This window comes from Nuphar pumila, chromosome 4 (assembly GCF_984573655.1).
Source record: "Nuphar pumila chromosome 4, dmNupPumi1.hap1.1, whole genome shotgun sequence".
Classification (NCBI taxonomy): Eukaryota; Viridiplantae; Streptophyta; class Magnoliopsida; order Nymphaeales; family Nymphaeaceae; genus Nuphar; species Nuphar pumila.
The window spans coordinates 466,241-492,134 of NC_143252.1; the positions used below are offsets into that span (position 1 = coordinate 466,241).

General features: G+C 37.7%; 1 protein-coding gene across 2 annotated transcripts in view; it reads left to right on the forward strand.

The window, feature by feature from the left end:
- The window catches only part of LOC149838998 (BAG-associated GRAM protein 1-like), a 186,278-nt gene that overhangs the window by 124,100 nt on the left and 36,284 nt on the right, over positions 1 to 25,894 (forward strand). For both annotated transcript variants that reach the window (XM_090002195.1, XM_090002194.1), the window contains exons 13-15: positions 81 to 185; positions 13,088 to 13,234; positions 13,325 to 13,378. In XM_090002195.1, coding sequence (XP_089858321.1) covers positions 81 to 185; positions 13,088 to 13,234; positions 13,325 to 13,378 — 306 coding nt within the window. The remainder of the gene's footprint in view (positions 1 to 80; positions 186 to 13,087; positions 13,235 to 13,324; positions 13,379 to 25,894) is intronic.

Consider the following 25,894-nt stretch of genomic DNA (forward strand, 5'->3'; position numbering starts at 1 on the left):
ATGGATTCAAGCTATTGCATCTTACAATTTCTGTCCTTTGCCAACATTGTGGCTTTTTACTTTACTTTTCTTTGTTTTAGGAGGAATTCCCTTGTACAGCTGAAAAATTCTTTAGTGAACTGTTGGGTGATGAGTCCAAGTTCATTGATGAATATCGCAGGGCAAGGAAGGATACAAATCTTAAGGTAAGTCTCTAGTAATGAATGTGATGATCATGATTTCTTGCTTTCTATGTGTCGTAACATATTCGAGTTAGATAGTTTGAATGCGTATTGGCAGCTATGTAACACAGGTTCTTCTACCAGGCTGTTGTGGATGCTAGTACAAGATACCTATGAGTGTATGCAAATTGGGTTTTGCACCAGGCCTGACCCATTTCATCTGTTTTATGATCCAGTCTTGTGATCAACATACATGGTCAAAAGTGTGCAAAGTTCAACTATATAATTTGTTGATTATTAAATGTTACTGCACTATACATATGTTTGACATGTTTTGGACTTCTAGTTCTGAACATATTATGACTTCATATGTAGAAGAATTTGTAAATCAGCATAATTGTCGTAACAAGTTCCAACTTCATATGTAGAAGGGAGGGACTGTTGGCTAATGTTTGCAACTCCTTTCTACAATATATGGATTGTATATAGCATGCTGAGTATAAACCTCTAACCTCTGTGTGTGGACTCCAAAGTCCAAAGTTACTTGGCTAATGCAAGGTGTTGGACTATTTACACGGATACTCCATTTTTACTCATGTACCATACCCCCATACCAGTCTTACTGAAAAAACTACATAAAAATCTCTATATCTATGTATCAACAGCTTTATCCATGAAATTTCTCAGCTAGATCAAGTGCTTTTCTTTTTTTTTATGTATGGTGGCCACTTTTTTTTTCGGATAATCCAAAGGAACACCCCCCCCCCCCCCCCCCCCCTACCAGACTGACCACACATTGGCTGGCTTCCAGTTGGTAAAACCCTTGAGGTCCCCCCTGCCCACCAGGGAGTAGGAATTGGTCACAATTTTGAACCTGTTCATGCTGTCCTTAAGGCAATAAAAATTTGCTAACCATTTGTATCCTGGGATTTGTCTATACAGATTTACGAAGACTCCATGTCATACAAATTACCTACTGAGTGGATGTGGATCAGTTGTCTTACTGATGACATAACTTTCAATTCCATGGCTGTTAAAATCTGTACCATCTGTTTTGCTCAAAATAATTACATTATGTTATTTGTTATGTTTCCTGTATACTGCATTAAGAATCCTGCACAAACATCAATTGTCTGATCAGAGTGACCAAGAGCACAGTGGACCAGAGAGAGAGAGAGAGAGAGAGAGACCTTTCTCATATATGGATGAAGATACTGTAAAAGTATCTTCAACAAGATACTATGATAAAGACCTCAATATTCTTGATGATAAACACGTGCACACATGCACAATAAGAACTCTTAGAACACTTGTGCACAAAAGCACAACCCACTAAATCTCACAAATGCACAAAGGCATAAAAGAATAAAAAAGCACTTTATTAATCACTTGGGCTTTTACCCAAAAGCCTGAGAAATTACAAGGGGAGAACCCCTATTTATAAGCCACCAAAAGGAGCCTTGGAGGGGCTCCACTCAAGAGTGCCCCCCCCCCCAATGTACCTTTTGGTACAATACAAAAAACAAAAAAATAAAAATAAAAAGAAAGAAAAGAAAAATACAATCACATTCTTGAAAAAGAATATGCGTAAAAATAGAGGAAATGATTAAACTACCCCTATGACTAAAATATATTATATATATATATATATGGATAGATACATATATGTATATGTATCATCCTTTATATATATAAAATATATAAGGTTACAAGATTTCGGTAATATAATTTAACACCCCCCTCAAACTTAGGGCAAGATGACCGAGAGTTTGCCAAGAAGAAAATTGAACTGTGGAACATACAATGCTTTGGTGAAAAAGTATGTCAACTGATATTCTGAGGTTACATATGAAAGATCAATGACCCCTTTCAGATATGCTTCACGAACATAGTGACAGTCCATCTCAATGTGTTTGGTACGCTCATGGAATGTGTGATTTTTAGCAATATAAATTGCACTCTTGTTATCACAGCAAAGCTTGGTGGGTCCTTCTACATTAATCCCCATATCTTCTAATAGTTGATGAATCCACACAATTTCTATGGTAATTGTTGTCATGACTTGATATTCAGCTTCGGTAGAGGATAGAGACACTTTTTGCTGCCTCTTACATCTCCATGGGATCAGCGAGTCTCCTAAAAACACATAAAAACCAGTGGTGGAGTGACGGTTATTTGGGTCACCTCTCCAGTCAGAGTCAGTATAAGCAATTAATTTTAATTCAGAAGAAGAGTATAAGAATACTCCCTTGTTCAGTGTACCCTTTATGTATCTCACAATCCGCAAGATGGCACTCATGTGAACTGATGTTGGTGCATGTTGGAACTGACTTGCAGTATAAATTGCATGAGAAATATCTGGTATAGTAATACTTAGATACATCAATGATCCTACAAGCCCTTTGTAGGGGGTGGGATCAGAGAGAAGAATGACATCATCAATCTTCATTTTAGCTTCTACTATAACAGGAGTTTCACAAACTTTATCATTCGTAATACCTGACCTGCCAATAACCTCAGGTGCAAGCTTAGTTTGAGACAAAAAATACCCTTATAAGAGTATGCCACTTCAATACCCAAAAAATAAGTTAGAAATCTCAAATCAGACATTTCAAATCTATCATTTAAAATTGCTTTTATACTTTTAACTCCTTTAGTATCACTTCCGGTTATTAGCATATCATCTACATACAAAAGCAGAATGACAATCCCTACATTGATTTTTCTAACGAACAAAGCAGTGTCAGTGAAGCAGGATGGAAACCCATTTTCTAACATTACTGAGTTAAACCTATCATACCAAGCCTTGGGGGCTTGTTTTAAACCATGAAGGGCTTTTCAAAGGTGAAGAACTTTCCCTTTAGGAGTCTCCATTCCTGGTGGAGCATCCATATATACCTTTTCATTTAAATTGCTATCTAGGAAGTCATTTTTAACATCCATTTGATAGATGTTCTATTTGTTAATTGAGGCAACGATGATGAGGCATTTGACAGTGACCATTCGGGCCACAGGAACAAACGTTTCTTCATAGTCAATCTCGTATTCTTGACTATATCCCTTTGCAACTAACCGGGTTTTATATTTCTCAAGAGATCTACCGCTCTTAGTCTTTACCTTAAATACCCATCTGCACCCTATTGCTTTCTTACCCTTAGGAAGAACTTGAAATTCTCAAGTTTTTGCCCTGTTGAGAGCTCAAAGCTCACATTCCATTGCTTTCAGCCACTCATCATTCCTTTTTGGCTTCTTCGAAGTTTTTGGGTTCTACATATGAAAAAATGACGCTAAGACAAGCTCTATGTTTAGGAGTAAAAGTGTAACGACCCCAACTCATCCCCTTCGAAAATTGCTATTTTTTTTTTTAAATAGTGCTTAAAACTTCCCAGAGACCCGGGGTCCTCACAGTTCCAACTTCAACTGGATAGCCAAACACCACAAACAAAATTGCAATTATCATCCATAAAAACCAAACCAATTTCTTTATTCAAGAGTTAAAAATTAATCTCAAGGACAATGTTCTACTCAACAGAAAGTAACGTAACCACTGACAGAAATAAGTAAATGAAAAGAACACTAGACTGAAAGACCAAAAAGAAAGAGCGACTTTGTCCACAAATGAAGCTGTCAAAAACTCAGTGTGACTCTCGCGCCCTTCCAGTAGCTGTCGACTTCACTGATCACCTGTTCCTGCGAAAAACCAATAAAGTAGGGTGTCAGAATCGAAATCCTGAGCACCGCTACTTCTTAATGAAACAAGTGAGATAAAGGGTTAAGATAAGATATCATGCAACAATTGAGGGAAATATATACAAGACAACTTATAGCATTTAGGAATTTATTCATGCAACAATCATAAATGCTAACCATGCAAAGACAGTAAAACAGTAGCAAGTAATAAAACTTCAGCATGCAACAAGAAATAAACATTCCACACTCACCATCATATATTGATTGAGGGAACCATTAAAGTATGCATGATCTAATGCATAACAGGGAAATAATGATTTTTGTGCAGTGCATGAATCATTTTATTATCTTTTATTTAAGTCTTTTATTTTCATATGCATGCCCTATTAAATGCATACAACTTTAAGTTTCTCTTTTTAATTACCGTTGCCCGCGAATACACAAAACGGGTACAATCCCCGAGGTCAAGTTAGGTTCTCAGGGTAGCTTAGCGCACAATTTGTATTTTATTACTGGTTCCAACTTAGCCCTCGGCCGAATCACCTTCGGAACATTAGACCTCTACATCTAATGTCGGGGACACAAGGGACACCCCACGCCCATAAGTGCCACTGTCGTGGTACCAAAAACAACAACTGTGTCAAAACACACCACCCCAAGTAAAGTGGCGGACTCTCCCTAAAACCGTGACCAGGAGAAGGAACCTCAATATCGGGTTCAAGGGACCAAATTAAGCACACAGAGTTTTGTATCCTCACAGTCTCCCCAAGACCGGATCTCTAAGATCCCCATTCTCCAGATGGGTGATCCCATAAGGTATATTACACTGTGTTTTATTATTACCTTTTATTAAAAATCAATTCCTTAAGTTTTGCAACATTATATGAAAAAATAAAGATATGAGCTCGCATCTATCTCGCGAGAGCCATCACAGGACTCCGGCCCATGGAAACATGTAGAATAGTGCAATAAAACGAAATATTAGAAAAACATGATCTTTGCAATGCATTGAAATGAATAAGGAAAAGCAATCCCATAGCTCGGGCTTATCAAGCCCTCGACGATTCATTTCGATCATCGATGCACCATATGCATAAACCATGACATGTTATATGTGAAGTAAACCACTACCTATTTCCATTATGTGCACACCTGCTTGTAGATGCACGTTTTCTTAAAAGAAACATCAATGTGTGTTTATTCTCAAGTATGTGCAATTATCACTGCATTACTTCTGTTCTAACATGTCACATACATACCAACACAAAATTCCTATCACACTCCACCCGACTGGCAAAAATGAAATTTTTTATTAAGTGCAAGCCTACCTTTCGTACAATCTGATCTAGTACACGCAACTGATGAAATACCCACTCTTAACACGTGTTTATATGTCATTGAAGAACCAGGGTCTCGCTTCAGCATGAGACTTCCACCCCGTTGGCTGGGGTCCCAAACAGATTCAGCTGACTCCAGTCAGCTGGATCAGGTATGTCAACCCTGGGCTAAACCTCCGGGTTGAATGACTGAGCCAACCCAGTCGGCTGGGGCCTGACAGCACCAGCACTAGCCCAGCCCAGGCATGTGCGTGCTGTCCAGGCTAGACAGCCTCCATGCCATCGCTGTATACTTGAAATTTCAAGGAGACCAACACCCACTTATATATATATATATATGTAACATGATTCACTATAATTTCTTTTCCTTTTTCTTTGTTAAACAGCCCAACAAACCCATAGTTAAATATTTTATATTATATATATATATATATATATATATATATATATATTTTTTTTTTTCTTCTTATCTAAAACACCCAGCCCATTCGACCCTGTCGGCTGGGCCTGACAGCATATACACAGCCCCAGTTTGGGCCTGTGTATGTTGTCAAGAAACCACAGCATACTCAGACATAAATAAAATCATATTGATATTTTATTTTAATTTTTTTTTTCAATGGCAGAAAAATCACAGGCTAGCACCCAGCTGACTGGGTCAGCTGGGCCTGCTGTGGCCCGACCCAAAAGAGCACAACACATCGAAACAATATATTATCAAACGGTTTTTTTTTTTTTTTTTGAAAAGAGTAAGTCCACTAAATGCTTGGGAGAGAAAGGTTTAGAATGGTTGACAAATCTTTTTAACTTGATTTGGCGAACAAATAAGATGCCTAATGAGTGGAGGAAGAGTACTTTGGTGCCTTTATATAAGAATAAGGGTGATATACAAGATTGCATAAACTATCGTGGTATAAAACTCATGAGTCATACTATGAAACTTTGGGAGAGGGTGATTGAGTCTAGGTTGAGGAAGGTTGTCATGATATCGGAGAATCAATTTGGTTTTATGCCTGGAAGATCAACTATGAAAGCTATACATCTTCTTAGACAACTTATTGAAAGATATAGAGAGAGGAACAAAGATTTGCATATGGTTTTTATTGATTTAGAGAAGGCATACGATAGAGTACCTAGGGACGTTCTCTGGTGGACAATGATGAAGAAAGGTGTTTCTCTCAAGTACATTAGTATAATTAAAGATATGTATGAAGGAGTAGTAACCAATGTCCGCACTTGTGGAGGGGTGACAACCAATTTCCCGATAACGGTTGGGTTACATCAAGGATCTGCTTTAAGCCCTTTCCTATTTGCAATAGTGATGGATGAGCTTACGAGATCAATTCAAGAAAATGTACCGTGGTGTATGTTGTTTGCTGATGATATTGTTTTGATTGATGAGTCTAGAGCTGGGGTTAATGTTAAGTTAGAATTATGGAGACAGACATTGGAAGCTAGAGGTTTTAAGTTGAGTAAGAGTAAGACTGAATATATGGAATGTCGGTTTAGTAAGCAACGAAGTAGTGATGGGAGTGTAGTGAAGCTTGGTGAGCAAGATATACCGGTGAATGATTATTTCAAATATTTGGGATCCATCATTCAAAAGTATGGAAAAATTGATGGAGATGTAAATCATAGGATAAAGGTTGGGTGGATGAAATGGAAAAGTGCTACTGGAGTGCTGTGCGATCGTAGAATGCCATTGCGGTTGAAGGGAAAGTTTTATAGGACGACTATTAGACCCGCTTTACTATATGGTACGGAATGTTGGGCTGCCAAGAGACATCATATTCAAAAAATGAGTGTAGCTGAGATGCGGATGCTTAGATGGATGTGTGGAAATACAATAAAAGATAAGATTCGGAACGAAGAGATACGTAAGAAGGTAGGTGTTGCACCCATTGAAAATAAGATGCGAGAGAATCGTTTACGGTGGTTTGGACATATTCGGCGAAGGCCTAATGATGCTCCAGTTAGAAGGTTGGAGAAATGGGAAAATATATTAGTTAAAAGAGGTCGGGGTAGGCCTAGGAAGACTTGGATGGAGATGATAGGAAAGGATATGAATGCTTTGAACCTCACCGAGGACATGGCGTTGGATAGAAATGATTGGAGGAAAAGGATTCATGTGGAAGACCCAAAATGAATTTCTTTTTTGGTTCATATCGCTGACCCCAATTGTTTTGGGATGAAGGCGTAGTTGTTGTTGTTGTTGTTGTAGTAAGTCCAGCCCAGCCGATATCGGCTGGGTCCAACAGCATATACACAGGCCCAGTTTGGGCCTGTGGATGCTGTCAGAAACAACAACACCAGTGTCAATGCAGACACTTGGTGAATACATATTATTATATATATATATATATATATATTGTTAGAAAACAATGAAAATACAGAATATGTAAATGGGTATCAGTGGAAAATCATGGATCCACTGCTCCTCCATTGATTTCCATCAAAAGATGCATGGAAATCCAATCTCCACCCGATTTCTCATTCGTTTCAAGAAGGGGTACCCGTACCTTTATAGGAGAACACGAATAGAGGCTGCAGAAGGTGCTAGGGCTGAGCTACGTTGCCTCCACTCTTCTTCTACCTCCTTCACTCTCCCTTTCTTTCTCCCCTTTCTCTCTTCTTTCCTTTCTTGTTTCTCTCTTCTCTTTTTCCTGTTTCCTTTTTTTTTCTAAGGTGAAAATGAGGGAAAAGAGCTGCCGCCCCCCCTCCTTTCTCTTTTAATATATCTGGAAACTCTTTAGAGAGTTTCCATAATTAGGTCTCTCTCTTTAGGGAGTTTCCAGATTTTTTTGGACTCCTTTACTTGTCTTTTTTTTTTTGACTTTTGACTCTCTTTTTCTAAAAGATATGGAAACCATTAGACCCCTATTAATTAGGGAAGAGGGTTAACCCTAAACCCTCTTAACCCAAATCCCGAAATTAATAAAAATTAATAAACTAATAAATTTATTTTTTTGAATTTACTTATTCTTAAATATTCAAAAGCTTCCAAAATTGGTCATGTTGACCATGGAGACTTTTTATATGATGTTAACTTCAATTTAAAGCTCCCAGCTGAATTTAAAGTCATAAAAAATGTTGAGCTTGGATTTGGATTTGGATCCGGATTCGGATCCAAGATCCAAGATCCAAACCCATACTCATACAAAAATTTGGATTACGACTTGGATCAAGTCCAGATTTTATAGGACCTAACTAGGACCCAAATCCATAGAAATTTGGATCCTACGCCTTGGATGCAATCCGATCCAATTTCAGATCTGTTTCAACAAACTGCTAAAATTTTAGAAAAACGCGGTTTCCGGGTTAACCGGAACTTGAATTTAGAAAAGTAAAATACCATTGCGCTCAGAATTTTGAGGCGCATCCAATGATATATTACATGAATATCAAATTCCGAATTTCGCTCGAAAACAACCCGAATTTTGCTTGAATTTCGCTTGAATTTAAAAGTCGAAATTAAAACTCTTCACCACACTCCGATTGGCTCGCCTCGACCTTGTCGATGAAACCTGGGTCAAACCCAAACTCTAAGACATCGGTCTCGGAATCTAGCCTCAAACGATTTTCTTACCAGACAGCCAAATTTCAGAATTTCATGAATTGACTAAGATCGGAAAACACGTGATCTTACAAAAAGAATCATATGAGATGAACCTAGAAGGCATCTTTCTATTTCTCTCAATTCTTCGTAGATTTTCATTATTTGTTGAATTAGAACCACTAGGTTCACTGTATTTTTCAATCGCACTCCTAAAACTGTTTCTGTCTCTATGGGTATATGTTATAGGGTCTCTCGATGCCCCTTCATCACTATGTTGGGAGATAGGAGGATGGAAGGGAATATCTTCTTTGTCTTCTTTATCATTGGCCTCATTAGAAGTGAGTTCATCATCACTATCATCATCATGAGCTAATAATTCAAATAAAAAAGAGTAATCCATGTTTTCTTTAAAAGGTTCACTTCTTTCAAAACCATTAACATTTTCCAGAAAACTCACATTTCTGGAAACATATAATTTATCATTCTTAATATCATAACAATGAAACCCTTTTTGGGTTTCGAAATATCCAAGAAAGGTGCAGGCAATGGCTTTCGGTGAAAGCTTGTCGTTCTTCTCAGTAAGAACAAAGCATTTGCAACCGAAAATTCTCAACCGACTATAGTCAGGTTCTTTGGTATACAACATTTCAAAAGGCGAGATATTATTCAAGTTTTTCGAAGGTAGCCGATTTATTAGATAGACAGACGCTAAAGCAACTTCAACCCAAAAACCTTTTGGAATGTTTTGAGAAATAAGTAGAGTTTGAGTTGTCTCTATTATGTGTTTATGATTTCTTTCGATTAATCCATTTTGTTGAGGGCTTTCAGATAAGATCTTTGGTGAAGAATACCATGACTTTCAAGATAATTTTTGAATTCACTTGAAAGGTATTCTTCACCAGAGTCAGTTCTAAAAATTTTTAGATCCCCATTGAATTGATTTTTAATCATCATATGATAGGTTTTAAAAGTCGAAAAAACTTCATATTTGTGTTTAAGAAAATAAATCCAACAATATCTCGTGTAGTCGTAAAAAAAAAATGACATAATATGCAAAGCCTCCTTTTGCCAAAACAGGTGCCGGTCCTCATACATCCGAATGAACAATTTCAAAAGGTCTTGTTGTAAACATAGATCTTTGACAAAAAGGTAATTTTTTCATTTTCCCAAGTATACAATCATTACAATTGAAATCACTTTTAGATAGACTTTTAACAAAAGGTAAATGGAAAATTTTTACAATATTTGGATGTCCAAGTCTCTTGTGCCACACATTAATATCTTTTTGTTGGACAACATTACAAAATGGGTTCTTTGGAATTTGAAGAGAATCGATGTAGTAAAGATCACCCTTCCTAGAGCCTTCTTCAATCAACCTTCCGGATCGGCGATCCTGTATCCAACATTTGTTAGATGAAAATTTTATATCACACCCATGATCCGAGAGTTGAGAAACTGAAAGTAAATTTAAGTTTAATTTAGGTATAAATCTAATTTTTGAAATAAAAAAAAACATTGTTTTTCTAAATTTCTAATTCCTTTTACTTCAAGAGATGTTCCATCCGCGGTTGAAACAAAGGATGGATTGCGATTATTTGAGTAATCGGAAAAAAAACTCATACATGGGGTCATGTGAAATAAAGCACCCGAATCTAAAAGCCACGATGTCTTACCAGGAGGAGAAGAGGTTGACATGGCGGCTCCAGAAATAACCCCTTTGAGTAGAGGTTGAAGAGCATCCACAATTTGTTGCAATGAGAGAGCTTCATTTGAAGATGATGAGTACTCATCTTTTTGAGGTTGGGATATGGTAGTCATGGCTAGCAACTTCTTCTATTTTGTTTATATTGGCTTGATGTGCCCCAGTTCCTTACAAAAGTGGCACAAGAGCTTGCTATAATCCTTTTTTCCTCCTTGATCGCTTGAACTTTGGTTTTGGTTCTTGAAATGAGGAAGCTTGTAGGTCCTTGAATTGCTCCCCAGTCTTGAAACAACATTAACACCTTCATTTTCTTTATTATTGGAAGGTGTTGCTAGAACACTTGGGTTATTCTTACTTATACCCATATGTGTCTCTTCCCCACTTAGTTTAGTAATTACATCTTCAAGAGAGGGGGAAGTGAAGGCGGATAGGAGAGATGATCGGATTTGTTCAAATTTGAGCCTAAGCCCATTCAAAAAATTGAAAAAAAAATCTTCTTCTAATTGCTTGTGCCTAAGCTCAATGGCCTCTCCGCTCCATTTGGGTTGAAGCATGTCAAGCTCATCTCAAATGGAAGACAACTCCGCAAAATACTCTCTAATAGTCATTTCGTTTTGTTGAAGGGTCAAGGTCCTTTTTTGAAGATAGTATTTGTGGGACAAATCTCTTGAATTGTACATTTTTTCAAGGTATTCCCACGCTTGAGAACCTTTCTTGAACTTTATAATGTTGCATTGATTCTTGTCTCCACGGATGAGAAAATCCATGAGACGATTTTGAAGTTCCTCATCTCCCATTCTTCATGCTTTTTGCTATAATCTTCAAGAGCCTTGGCTCTTTCTTTTCCTTCAAGAATTTTTATTTCTCCTCTCTCCATCAAGGTGATCTTAGGCTCCGGTTTGGGAATCGAGCCTTGGACATAGCCTCAAAGCCCTTTTCCTTTAATATGCGCCTCCATATTTTCGGCCCAAACGTGATAGTTGGAGCCATTAAGTTTAAAGCCGAGAGAGAAATGAGAGTCTTTTTCACCCATTGAAGAGGAGAAATGAGGAAAAAAGATACGTACCTCAAGAGATTTTTAGATCTTTCTTGGTGGAAGAATCTTCTAAAGTATTGGATGAACGAAAGGATCCACCCCAATTACCAAATATTTGAGGGCATATTTTTCGAGGCACCAGAAAAATGTGAGAATCCACACGATCTTTCTTTCTCCAACATTGCTCTGATACCATGTAAAAGTATCTTCAACAAGATACTATGATCAAAACCTCAATATTCTTGATGATAAACACGTGCACACATGCACAATAGGAACTCTTAGAACACTTGTGCACAAAAACATAACCCACTAAATCTCACAAATGCACAGAGGCATAAAAAGAATAAAAAAACACTTTATTAATCACTTGGACTTTTACCCAAAAGCCTAAGAAATTACAAGGGGAGAACCCCTATTTATAAGCTACCAAAAGGAGCCTTGGAGGGGCTCTACTCATAGACGTTGGAGCCCTTCCAACGGTCACAAATGTGACCGTTGGAGGGGCCCAATGTCTATTTGAGTGGGACCCCCAGGGTACCTTTTGGTACAATGTAAAAGTATCTTCAACAAGGTGATCTTAGGCTCTGGTTTGGGAATCGAGTCTTGGACATAGCCCCAAAGCCCTTTTCCTTTAATATGCGCCTCCATATTTTCGGCCCAAACGTGATAGTTAGAGCCATTAAGTTTAAGGCCGAGAGAGAAATGAGAGTCTTTTTCACCCATTGAAGAGGAGAAATGAGGAAAAAAGATACGTACCTCAAGAGATTTTTAGATCTTTCTTGGTGGAAGAATCTTCTAAAGTATTGGATGAACGAAAGGATCCACCCCAATTACCAAATATTTGAGGGCACATTTTTTGAAGCACCAGAAAAATGTGAGAATCCACACGATCTTTCTTTCTCCAACATCGCTTTGATACCATGTAAAAGTATCTTCAACAAGATACTATGATCAAGACCTCAATATTCTTGATGATAAACACGTGCACACATGCACAATAAGAACTCTTAGAACACTTGTGCACTAAAGCACAACCCACTAAATCTCACAAATGCACAAAGGCATAAAAAGAATAAAAAAACACTTTATTAATCACTTGGGCTTTTACCGAAAGGCCTAAGAATTTACAAGGGGAGAACCCCTATTTATAAGCCACCAAAAGGAGCCTTGGAGGGGCTCCACTCATAGACGTTGGAGCCCTTCCAACGGTCACAAATGTGACTGTTGGAGGGGCCCAACGTCTATTTGAGTGGGACCCCCAAGGTACCTTTTGGTACAATACAAAAAAAATAAAATAAAAAGAAAGAAAAAAAAATACAATCACATTCTCGAAAAATAATGTGTGTAAAAATGAAGGAAATAACTAAACTACCCCTATGACTAAAATATAATATATATATATATATAAATGGATAGATACATATACATATATGTCTTATATGTATATGTATCATCCTTTATATATATAAAATATATAAGGTTACAAGATTATGGTAATATAATTTAACAGATACTTCAAAGATAGAGGCTACTGTAGTGAAAATATGATTGTCTATGTTGCAACTTTGTTACTCTGTAATTTTCTGTTGTTTGTTTTTGCAGATAGGCCCATGGCACATTGCCGATCAATATAAGGGTCAGGTGAGAGAGATAACATTCAGATCAGTTTGTAATAGTCCAATGTGCCCTCCAGACACAGCTATGACTGAGTGGCAGCATGTCGTTCTGTCAAGCAATAAGATGAACCTGGTATTTCTCAATCTGATAAATTTTTCAAATTCTTCCAGTAGGTTTTCTGTGCTGTCTTTTTTTGAACTTTGACAATATTTTATTATGCAGGTATTTGAGTCAGTACAGCAGGCACATGATGTACCTTTCGGATCATACTTTGAAGTATTGTACTATCTCCAAGTTTTCTTATTCATGCTTCTGTTGAAAAATTTATTTTCTGATATCAGAACTTAAAGGTGATCAAACTTGTCCTGTTCCCGAATGAAACATTACAATTTTATTGGGATAGAAAACTAAGGAGATAATTAAGGGCTACTTGTTTACCTGAGGCTGCAGAGATGAAGTTGACAACTCCACAGTTTTGTCATTGGGAAATTCAGTCTTTTTGAACCTAGGTTTGACTAGAATATGCACACTTTTAGAAAAAGAAGACGCATGCTTTTGGTTTATCGGATATGCAACATGTATGTTCAATTCAGAAACTGAATATATAGCATTATTCGAAGTGATTTCTTGGTGCTTTGGCCTTTGAGGCCTTGACATGTTTCTTAGAAACAAATCTGGTGATAAACAAAAATGCTGCTTGTGGTGGCTTCAAGCATGCATAGCTGTTCTGGCAGGCGCGATATAGTACTGAAAGAGCTCCATGATCTACTTATCTACATATATTATAGGCTACTATATGCTAGCCAAACACACATTTTTCTTCTTCTGGCTTAAGCATGTGTTAGAACATGCAAGGCACACATCACATTTATGTCATCCGTTCTCTCTTTGTTTTTTTTTCCTGATAAGAGAGAGAGAGAGAGAGAGAGAGAGAGAGTATAAGTAGGTTGATACTATGAAAGGCAAAGTTTTGAGTGTTTAATATGAACTTACAAATGTATTTTTTATAGCCTAGCAGAAAACATGTATTTGGTTATGCATTTTTCATGTCATAGTTTTAGTAAATAAATAATTATAAACACATCTACTGGTTTGGATTAAGCAAAAAACACCTGCACTTATATTTCTTAGAAGCGTTTATGATGTTTAGGATGTAAAACTGTTTAGGAGCTATATATATATATGTATGTATATATATATATAGAGAGAGAGAGAGAGAGAGAAAGAGATGGCCGTAACTGTGGACGTCTTATGTTGTCCACTGTTAGTGGACGAGTGCGTGATCAGCAGCGGACACACATTTTACATAAAAAGACTTTTAGCGGTGGTTCTGGACCAGAGTTAACAGAAGCGCCCCTATAGTAGGGGAAGCGTGCTTCCCTGATACACGCTTCGGAAGCGCGAAACGTCGCGCTTCCAAAATGCGTGGGGAAGCCTCCCCTTTTTTTTGGGAAGCGCACTTCCCTTTTATGGGAAGCGCGCTTCCCCCTTTTTCCATTTTATTTTTTATTTTTTATTTTTTCTTTTTTCGCTTCCCCCTCGCTTCCGGTTCGCTTTCAAGGCCGCTTCCGGTTCGCTTCCTAGGTCGCTTCCGAGACGGTTCGTGATTCGCTTCTAAGTAGTCCCACGCTTCCCGCTTCCTAAATTTTTTAAAGTGCCTCGCTTCCCGCTTCCCGCTCCCGCTTCCTTGACTGGCTACCATGTTCTGGACAGCCGCTAAAGGTCCAAAAACTAAAAAAAAAATGAAATCGGATATGTTGGGCGTGTCCGACATTCATTTGGCATCCATCAATACGATATATATATATATATACACACACACACGAAAGGCCTTAACGTTGAATGAATGTCGAACAACACTCATTTGTTGTTTTTTTTAGATTTAGGGTCATTAGCGGGGATCACGATCACCTCTAATTCCCTTTGTTTCGAAAAAAAAATCATTGCCGCTGATCCGTGCGGGATCAACGGTGGAAAATAGTCCGATAAGAGTGGATGATTTGCTCGCCCACTGTTATAGGTACAATATATATAGGAAAAATATATGGTGGCTTTGTACCATGATACCTTATGTTGGTACATGCTCTTGTTTGTATGGATCTAGCCACCAAATGGTAGAACTAATTGTACAAACCTGACTAGCATGATTTATTTAATATGTTAGAGGGTTTTATCATATCTAATACACCATAAGATTCATTTTTGAAATGGTGAAAAATCTACGGTTACTTCACGAATAAGGATGGTTTAGAAATGGTATAAAACATCATATTTGAGTCAACTTTAACTGGTGAAACTAGTAAATATAACAAGATAAACATCATCAGATCTATGTAAATCAAGTGTGTACCATCGTAAGTTATGGTGGTACACTACCGCCATAGAAGCACCCATATATATATATATATATATATATATATATATATAGAGAGAGAGAGAGAGAGAGAGAGAGTAGGGGGTTGCTGCCTACTCCGATCCATGCCTACCTCGAGCATACCTGGCTTCTTGTTTTCCAAAAATCTAACTGTAGATGTGTTCTACATGCTTGATTTTATAGGAATGGACTCTTGGATTGTCCGATTCCAACATGTGGGTAGGTTTTTATAATTTTTGAAGATTGACGATCTAAAATTTTCATAAATATTCAAGCTTCAAAGTTTACATTTTTCATTGAAAAACACAATCCAAGTGTTGTTTTCAAGCAAATCGACTATGTCCTACACATCTGCAGGGTCAGATTTGCAAAAAACACCTCCAGAACCCTTGTTTTCTTGTGGTAGGCGCATGGGTGTTTGGTTTCTCAATATATCCACTGTGGACAAAGATGTGCATGGTTGGTGCTTTTGGGGTTTCTGTGTCACTTTCCCTTTGTGACACTGGAATGATGCCCCTACTTAGTGTTATGAGCTCAACTGCAAGGTGTCTTGTGCACCTTGCAAGGGGCTTGGGTGTGGTTTGGCACGCCACTGCATCATGCTATTTAAACTAGATATATCATTGTAGCAGCATTCAACTTATTTAAATGATGAAATCTACTTTGAAAGCGATGGCACTTTTAAGATAGATAATTGCGTTTTCAGGATTAAAAGGTCACTTTTTCAAATTTAAAGTGATAAAGTGCACCCCCCCCAAATCAACAACTGCACATTTGGCCTGTGGTTGGTAAAACCCTTGAGGTCCCCCTGCTCACTAGAGAGTACACCCAGCTGTAACACCCCAAATTTTCCTCATTCATTTTCGGACAACCCTCCTCGTACAGTGTCAACCCTGTTAAGTCAGTGTAGGAGTCAAACCCCGAGTTTGTGTCAAAAACTACCATTTTACCCACTTTTGTTAGGAAAATTACCATTTACCCCTAGGTCATCCCGAACACCAGTCAGTCGGAGTCAACCAAGCTCATTGGTCAGTTCAGAACAGTTAGAATATCAGTCATCTCAAGCTTACCCGAACTCACAATGAACAGACCATTTCCATTTCTGACCATTTCTGCCAAAATGGGATCATTTCTTCAGAAATGCGCTCATTTCTCACTCAAATCCAAGCAAATTGTTTCCGAGTTAGTCATTCCCGATCAATCCTAGTCCTCTGAGTCTAGCTGGAGCTCACCAGAAGTTCTAGTGCTCCAGTTTCAGTTCAAAACCATTTCAAGTGTCCAGGAGCCCATTTTAGCCCGTTTCAGCTCTTTCAGCTGAAATTGAGCTGAGTCCAGCCAGTTGAGCTAGTGTTCGAGCTTTGATTTTAATTTATCTCAGTATTACTGACCTTTGTTCTAGCTCAAACCCAGCTCAGATTCGTAATTCACTTCACTTCAGTGACCATTCCGCACCACTTCACTAAAAATGACAGCTTTTCCTGAAAATGTAGTCGGAAAAGTCAGTTGAGTTAGTGCATTGTCAGTCCAGTTGAGTTCTGAAACTCTAAAACCCAGCTCAATCCAGTTCATTTCAGTTCAATCTAGCTCAAACCCTAATTTTCAATGTCACTCTGGCCCGGTAGAGCCCGAAAACCATTTCTTGAACCATTTTGCAAATTTTATCAATTTTAACACTTTTTAAACTGGTACAACTGCCAATCGGGGTCTAATATCTAAATTTTTTCATTCAGGGTTAGCATTTTGTGTGACATTTCATGTCATTTCTCATCATTTCATATCATTTCTCGGCATTTCATAATATTTAATCACATTTCATTTAATTTTCGAAGTCCAGAACTCCAGTTTTATAAATTTCAATCTAGATTGAGTTTTAAAAGTTTTCAGAAATCAATTTCAAACCCTGGGTTTCCAAAATTGACAGTTTTACCCCCAGGATTTTAAATTTGGAAATATTTTCTCAAGAAAAACAATTTGGATTTCTTTCAAACTCAAATTTTCAAATTCTAAACTGGATTTGCTTCACAACGGGGTATTGAACTTCAAATTCCGAGCTCATTTCAAAAACTACCAAAAATAACTCGTTTCGTCCAGGAATTTTTCTAAAAAGACTATTCTACCCCTGTGATTCTCAAAATGAATTTCAAATTTGGAAAGAGAGCTCACTCTGAGATGGTTTATCTACTTGTATTTTATTTAAAATATATATATATAAATATTCCTTTTTATTTTTTTTATCATTCTCTTTTTTTTTTCTTTTTTTTTATTATGCATTTTTTAGAGGTGGGACCCACAAGAGGGGTCGACCAGCCTCCTCTCCCTTCCTCTTCTTTCCTCTCTTTCCTTTTTCTTTTTCTTCTTCTTCTTTCTTCTTTTCTTTCTTTTTCTTCCTTTTCTTTTTCTTTCTTTCTTTCCTTCTTTTTCTTCCTCTTTCTTTCTTCTTTCTCTTCTCCAGCCCACTCACGTACAGCTCCCCCTCTCCCTTCTCTTCTTCCTCCTTTCTCTTCTCCATCTTCTTTCCTTTTCCCTTTTCTTTCTTATTTCCTTCTTCCTTCTTTTCTTTCCTTCTTCTTTTCCCTCCCTTTCTTTCTTTCCATTCCCCATTGTCCATCCCTTAAGACTCTCTCCACTTACCTATTCCCAAGGGGAATTCACGCTCAGCCCATTAGCTCTCTCTCATTAAGTTGATTTTTTTCGTTAAAAACTTAGGATTTGATTTTTATCAAACCCTAAGTTCAATACAAGCAAAGGAAATTTCACGTATCTCTCTCTCACTCTCTCCATTCACGCACATTTCTCTCTCACGCTTTTCACCTCTCTCTCTCTATCTCTTTCTGGCCCTCTCTCTTGCCCTCAGCAGCCTGTTGCACCTCCACCGTCATCTTCATCTTGACAGCCATAACACCCCCACATAGCTGGAATCTCCTCCATCGATTCAGTACCAGCCCTGCACCAACTGCTTCAGCTCCCTTCAACTTCAAGCACCTCCAGTAGAATCCATCTCCAAGTTGACGCCCAGCATCCTCAAGCATCACTGTGTCTCCCTTCTCCAGCACTATCTCCAAGGCAGCCTCCAACCAACAAAGAGGCTGCACCTTTTCCATCCTCTCTACAGCAAGAACAATAGCCTCCACTTCCAGCTAGCAGCAGCCACCCGCTACATCCCAGCCACCGGCGCAAACCACCACTACAGCGCCACCTTCAGCCTCTGCAACGACTCCTTTTCATGCACAACCTTCTCTCATCATCCATTGCAGCAAGTCCAGCTCTTCCAAGACCTCAAGCCAACGCTCCATAGCCTCTTCCTTCAGCCGGTTCAAGTAAGGCCACCCTTCCTAAGGTAAATACTGATTCTTTCATTGTTTTGATTATTGTTTTCTTGCTGAATAATAATATAAGGTTCTTCGGTATTGTGTTATGAATATAGTGAGAAATCAAAATTAAAATTGGGTTCAGACCTTGCTTTATGGGTTTAATCCATGTGAAATGTTGGTATGACAAAGCTATACGAATGAGGCGATTCATCCGTTCAAATGGATTGAATCCCTCATTTCAATAGCTAATATAAATATAAAAATTCATATCTCCCTGATTTTCTGTTATTTTATCATTGTTTTCATATAGATTACATACTCTAGATATCATACTTAGTTTATGTTATTTTTTTATAAGTCTCTTGTTTAATTTCATTAATATAATCTTTTAGTTTGTAGGGGTTAATTCTGGTGTCTAATCCAGTCGGCATTTCATGTTTGATTGCTCGCTCATAAATACTGATAATTTCATACTAAATGCATCTATATATCTATGATCCTCTGTAAAAAAAACAGATCAATTTGGGTTTTGTAACCCCATTCTAAAAATCGGATCCCAAACCGGGTCTTTTACCCTCTTGGAAACTCCAAATTCAGTTTTAGTAGACAAAAACTTCTGAGATCTCCTAGATGGACGATCCGAAATTTCCTCAAAAAAATACCATGAGTTTCTATTAGAACCTATTGTTTCCCAATAAATTTTTAGAATTTTCCAGTGAGATTTAGGTTTTGCCAAAAATCGATTTTCTCAAACCCCTGGGAAAATCTCATTTTTTCCTTGTCAGGGTCTAGACCGACCCTAACCTACTGTGTCTGTCCAACCCATAGGCTGTCTGTCAAAACTTTAAACATGAAAGTTGTTCCTAACCCATTCCTCTCTCATTTCCCAAAATTTGGGAATTTTTGGAAAAGTCTAAATATTTTTCCCGGAATTATTTTTTCTGTCTGACAGATTCTCGTGTCTGAGAATTTCAGAGATCTAGGTCTCTGATAATCGTGTGCTCTCTCTCAAACCGTAATCTGAATCCTAATGCTGTAAAAAGAGGAAATTTTCCTCTGTTTGTCAGGGACATTTTTCCAGAATTTCAGCCATTTTCTCATCTGTCTACTATTTTTTCCATAAATTTTTCCGAAACCTGTCTGTCTGCCCTAAGTCCTAGAGTCGCCGGATTCCGATCTGACTTGCTGGAGCTGTCAAGCTCCGATCATAGGTCAAAACCAGAATCTGTAAAATGCAAAAATCTTTGCCTAACTGCCCTCTGTCACCCCATAAAATTTGGGAAATTTTTTGGGGTTATGCCAGAGTTCGACCTTGCATCAACGTAGTGGTTCAGAACATACCATTCTGCCAGATATGGTTGGGATTCTTTCGTCACTCTCACTCTTTTCTCCAGTCCTCGTGTCTCTGCTGACCGTTAAGAATGGTGGCAGACTGTCTATATGCCCCCTCTTTCTCAAGTCTACTTTTGATGCAATCATATTTTTCTTTCAATAAAAAATCCTTCAATTTTCATTTTATCATGGTTTGACGACCTCGTCTAGGTGACAAGGCATATTTGTAGTTGTTCGTTCTACTCGCAAAGAATGACAACACAATTGTCGTGACTCCATCGGCAACCCAATCTCTAGTAATGGGATGTTCTTCCAATTATCTACCAAATTCTCATTAAATGTTTTTCCTATATTAATTTCTATCCTGAATCTTCATCATCAAAATTTAATCATGCATCACATTCTGCAGAGAATATCGATATTCCCAAGTGGTCCAGATTAGATAAGAAGACACTGCAATATCAAGGGCATCATTGATTTTTAAAGCATCAAGTAAAAAGAGATGAATTCTCCAAGAACTGTTAGAAGACAGAGTCAGACTGACGGGGATGGGATCGATCCCGCTGTATATCAAATGTTCAAGAAGATGATAATCAAGATGATGTCTGAGTAAGCTGGAGACAATCTCGGAAAGGCTCCCCTCAAGGAAAAGACATTTGTCTCATTCTCTCAGAATATCATTGGCAAGGGCAGCAACGCAGAAAGTTCTAAATCCAGCAGAAGCAGCAATGGAGGCAAAATGAGAGAAGCCTTCAAACAAGACAACAAGCCCTTCTCGTCAGACTCTCATCAGAAATCTTAGCAAAAAGAAAAGATAAAGCGGGACGGCTGGGGTTACGATCGCCAGTTTACTCCTCTCGAGCAGTCTCTTGATGAAATACTTGAATATATGTTGGTCAAAGAATTGGTAATGCTCCCAAGAGTCACAAATTCTCCCACAATCATGGGAAGATTCATGACCAGTTCTGCAAATTCCATCGGGCAGTAGGGCATGATACCGACCACTGTTTCGTCTTCAAGAACATTGTCCAAGATTATATCAACAAGAATTTCTTTGTTGAGAATGAGAAAGAATATCGGTCAGCTGTCTCGGCCAAGTCTCAGCAGAAATCAAGCACTCGGCACGAGGTACAACATGACAATCGGAACCAGAACCACAAGATGGCTCCATTGGATCAAATACTCGAGAGTTTCTTGGAATACATGCTCACAAAAGATATGGCCGGACCTCTAAAAGCTCACTTTACTCTTTCTGCCAATGATAGCAAAAGCAATAAGAAAAATCCTGATAACTATTCAGAGGGATCTAAGGGCCAAAAAGGAAAGTTCTCCAACAATGATAAGCCTCTTTAATCTAGTCCTCAGCATAAAGAGAAAGATCAAGAAAAGTCAAAGCGCAAGGATTAGAGTACGGATCAGAAATTCACCCCTCTGGACCAGACATTCGAAAGTGTTCTGGAATACATGCTCGCAAAAGATATGATTTGTTTACCCAAAGCAGTTGATCCTGCAACAATCATGGGCAAATTCAAAGAAAAATTCTGTAAATTTCATCGGGCAATAGGGCATGACACTGAGAATTGTTTCGTCTTGAAGAATATCATTCAAGACTGCATCGACAAGAATATCCTTATTGAAGATGAGAAAGACACCAGTCGACCATCCTCAGCAAGTTTTCTAAGAAATTGCAACGTCAAGACTATGTCATTTTCATCATTTTGTCATTTTGAAGGGACAACGCAGTTCCAGATCTCTTATCAATTTGTTATTTTCTTCTTCAATTCAATTATCAATTTTCCTCGAGTATTTTTCAAACATCAATTCTCTTTCTTTTATCTAAAATGGGTTTTCTCTATTACACTTGGGCATTATTTTGAAAATTATCTTCAAAACGTCTTGTATGCAGGCAGGATCAAACAAATCTCTCATTTTGCATGCATGTGCATCCATTTACATCATTTTGCATTCATTTGCATACATTTGCATTCATTTGCATTTGCATGCATTCATTCACATTCATTTGCATTTGATGTATTCATTCACATTCATTCGCATTCATTTGCATTTACATCAAGATTCTCCTTCAGGTTAAGGGATAAACCTGAGTTGCCCATTCAGGATAAGGGATAAATCTTGAGACCCCGACAGTTGTCCAAGTCAGCATGAGGGTGAAGACTGAAAATCTTTCATCATAATCAATTGGTAATTTTTCAAAAACCCAGTGTTCGTGCTGGTAATTTTTCAAAAACCCAGTGTTCGTGCTCGTAATTTTCCAAAACCCAGTGTTCGTGTTGGTAATTTTTCAAAATCCAGTGTTCATGCTGGTAATTTTTCAAAAACCCAGTGTTTGTGCTGGTAATTTTCCAAAACCCAGTGTTCGTGCTGGTAATTTTTCAAAATCCAGTGTTCGTGCTGGTAATTTTTTAAAAACCCTGTGTTCGTGCTGGTAATTTTTTAAAAACCCATTGTTCGTGTTGGTAATTTTCCAAAACCCAGTGTTCGTGCTGGTAATTTTTCAAAAATCCTATGTTTGTGCTGGTAATTTTCCAAAATCCAGTGTTTGTGCTGGTAATTTTTCAAAAAACCAGTGTTCGTGCTGGTAATTTTTCAAAAACCCAGTGTTCGTGCTGGTAATTTTTCAAAACCCAGTGTTCGTGCTGGTAAATTTTCAAAATCTAGTGTTCGTGCTGGTAATTTTTTAAAAACCCAGTGTTCGTGCTGGTAATTTTTCAATACCCAATGTTCGTACTGGTACCGGTAATTTTTCAAAACATAATGCTTGTACTGGTTTATTTTTAAAAATCCGGTGTTCACACTGGTACACTTTAAAATTTAGTGTCCACATTGGTCTAGTTTTTCTTCGGGATTCGAGTTCCGACTTGAATTTCCTTTCCTTCTAATTGATCTAGTTTTTCTTTGGAATTCGAGTTCTGACTCGAATTTCCTTTCATTCCAATTGATCTAGTTTTCCTTCGGTATTCGAGTTCCGACTTGAATTTCTTTTCCTTCCAAATTAATCTACATTTCCTTCAGGATTCGAGTTCCGACTCGAATTTCTTTTCCTTTCAAATTAATCTACTTTTTCTAGGATTCGAGTTCCGACTCGAATTTTTTTTCCTTCCAAATTAATCTACTTTTCCTTCAGGATTCGAGTTCCGACTCAAATTTCTTTTCCTTCCAAATTGATCTAGTTTTCCTTTAGGATTCGAGTTCCGACTCGAATTTCTTTTCCTTAAAACCAAATTGGTCTAAGTTTTTCATTTAGGATTCGAGTTTCGACTCGAATTTCCTTTTCTTCTGAACTTTCCAGTTTTTCCTTTAGGATTCAGGTTCTGACTCGAATTTTCTTTACTTCAAAACCAAACTTTCTAGTTTTCCTTTAAAGACTGGGGTTCTGACTCGAATTTTTCAGTTTTCCTTACAGGATCTGAGTTTCGACTCGGTCGTTATTTCAAAACCAACTTCTGAGTTGGACTTACCTTCAAAATCCAGCATTGTGCTACGACTTACCTTCAGAATTCCAATTTCGTATTGGATTTACCTTCAGAGTTCAGATTCGTGTTGGACCTTCATCTAGAATCCCACTGATGTGTCAACTCAGATATCAAGCAATTTTTTTCACCAAAGATTCCAAGAATATTTTGCCAATTTGTCATAAAATATTTGTTGATTTTAAAACCTTTATTGCATAAAAGAATTACCTCAAAATTACTTCAGTATTACTTCCAAAAGGACAAAGCTTTTGCGAAGAAGGATCTAAAATTCAAAATCTTTCTATTGGCTAACCAAAAGGATGAAGAATAAATCCTCGATATTGCCAGCAAAGAAAATTCAATGTTGTTGTAGAGCCATAAGTGATCGATATTGATCGCAGTCAATGGCATATTTTTAAAGATCATTCTTGGAAAATAAGTTGTTTCTCTCAAGTACATTAGTATAATTAAAGATATGTATGAAGGAGTAGTAACCAATGTCCGCACTTGTGGAGGGGTGACAACCAATTTTCCGATAACGGTTGGGTTACATCAAGGATCTGCTTTAAGCCCTTTCCTATTTGCGATAGTGATGGATGAGCTTACGAGATCAATTCAAGAAAATGTACCGTGGTGTATGTTGTTTGCTGATGATATTGTTTTGATTGATGAGTCTAGAGCTGGGGTTAATGCTAAGTTAGAATTATGGAGACAGACATTGGAAGCTAGAGGTTTTAAGTTGAGTAAGAGTAAGAGTAAGACTGAATATATGGAATGTCGGTTTAGTAAGCAACGAAGTAGTGATGGGAGTGTAGTGAAGCTTGGTGAGCAAGATATACCGGTGAATGATTATTTCAAATATTTGGGATCCATCATTCAAAAGTATGGAAAAATTGATGGAGATGTAAATCATAGGATAAAGGTTGGGTGGATGAAATGGAAAAGTGCTACTGGAGTGCTGTGCGATCGTAGAATGCCATTGCGGTTGAAGGGAAAGTTTTATAGGACGACTATTAGACCCGCTTTACTATATGGTACGGAATGTTGGGCTGCCAAGAGACATCATATTCAAAAAATGAGTGTAGCTGAGATGCGGATGCTTAGATGGATGTGTGAAAATACAATAAAAGATAAGATTCGGAACGAAGAGATACGTAAGAAGGTAGGTGTTGCACCCATTGAAAATAAGATGCGAGAGAATCGTTTACGGTGGTTTGGACATATTCGGCGAAGGCCTAATGATGCTCCAGTTAGAAGGTTGGAGAAATGGGAAAATATATTAGTTAAAAGAGGTCGGGGTAGGCCTAGGAAGACTTGGATGGAGATGATAGGAAAGGATATGAATGCTTTGAACCTCACCGAGGACATGGCGTTGGATAGAAATGATTGGAGGAAAAGGATTCATGTGGAAGACCCAAAATGAATTTCTTTTTTGGTTCATATCGCTGACCCCAATTGTTTTGGGATGAAGGCGTAGTTGTTGTTGTATTCTTGGAAAATAAGGCAGTCGAAATATCCTGGGTGATACAGAAAAATCCATTCAATTTTCATATCTCCTTAATTACTTAAGCTGTAATTAAATATCTGCAAAAGGGTTCTCTCAATTGTCGTCAAGATGAAGACGAATTATGCGAGTTAGACCCTCGGGGCCAAAGAAGATTTGGATCATCTCCAAGATGAAGGAGTTTGTAACGGATTCTTCTAGGGAAAGTTCAGATCATCGTCAAGATGAAGGCGACTTCGATGAGCCTCCCGACAAACCCTAAAGGATATTTAATTTCTGTTATCATCAAGAGATTTCCAACCAAAGAACCAATATCGTCAATCCCTGAGAGAAAGAAGGATCGGAGCATCTCTGAGTTGAACGAGTTTGTGACGTACTCTTCTAAAAAAAAGAGAAGAGAGAGAAGAGTCAGGACATCTCCAAAATGAAGGATGATGTAATTCCCAAGAACCTAAGAGAGCTTCAATTCTGTCAAAAAAAAAAAGGCAGAAAGATAATCATGAGAAAAGAATCCTAGGATATCAAACTGTCAAATCTGCCAAGAATCCTCTTTAAAATTTGTGAAATTTTATTATCAATATTCTTTCACCAATTGCTTTCACAATATCAAGAATACTCTCTTTTCTGTTCATATCAAGGAAAACGATAGCTTCCTTGAAAGAAAGTCAATCGCAAGCAATTTGAATTTGAATCTTGATTTTACGGAGTTAGCCCAATTGGAGGTAATACTTTGGATAAAAAAGATGGAAGAATTTTATACCAATATACATCAGTTTCAATTATTTTGAATCAACAAAC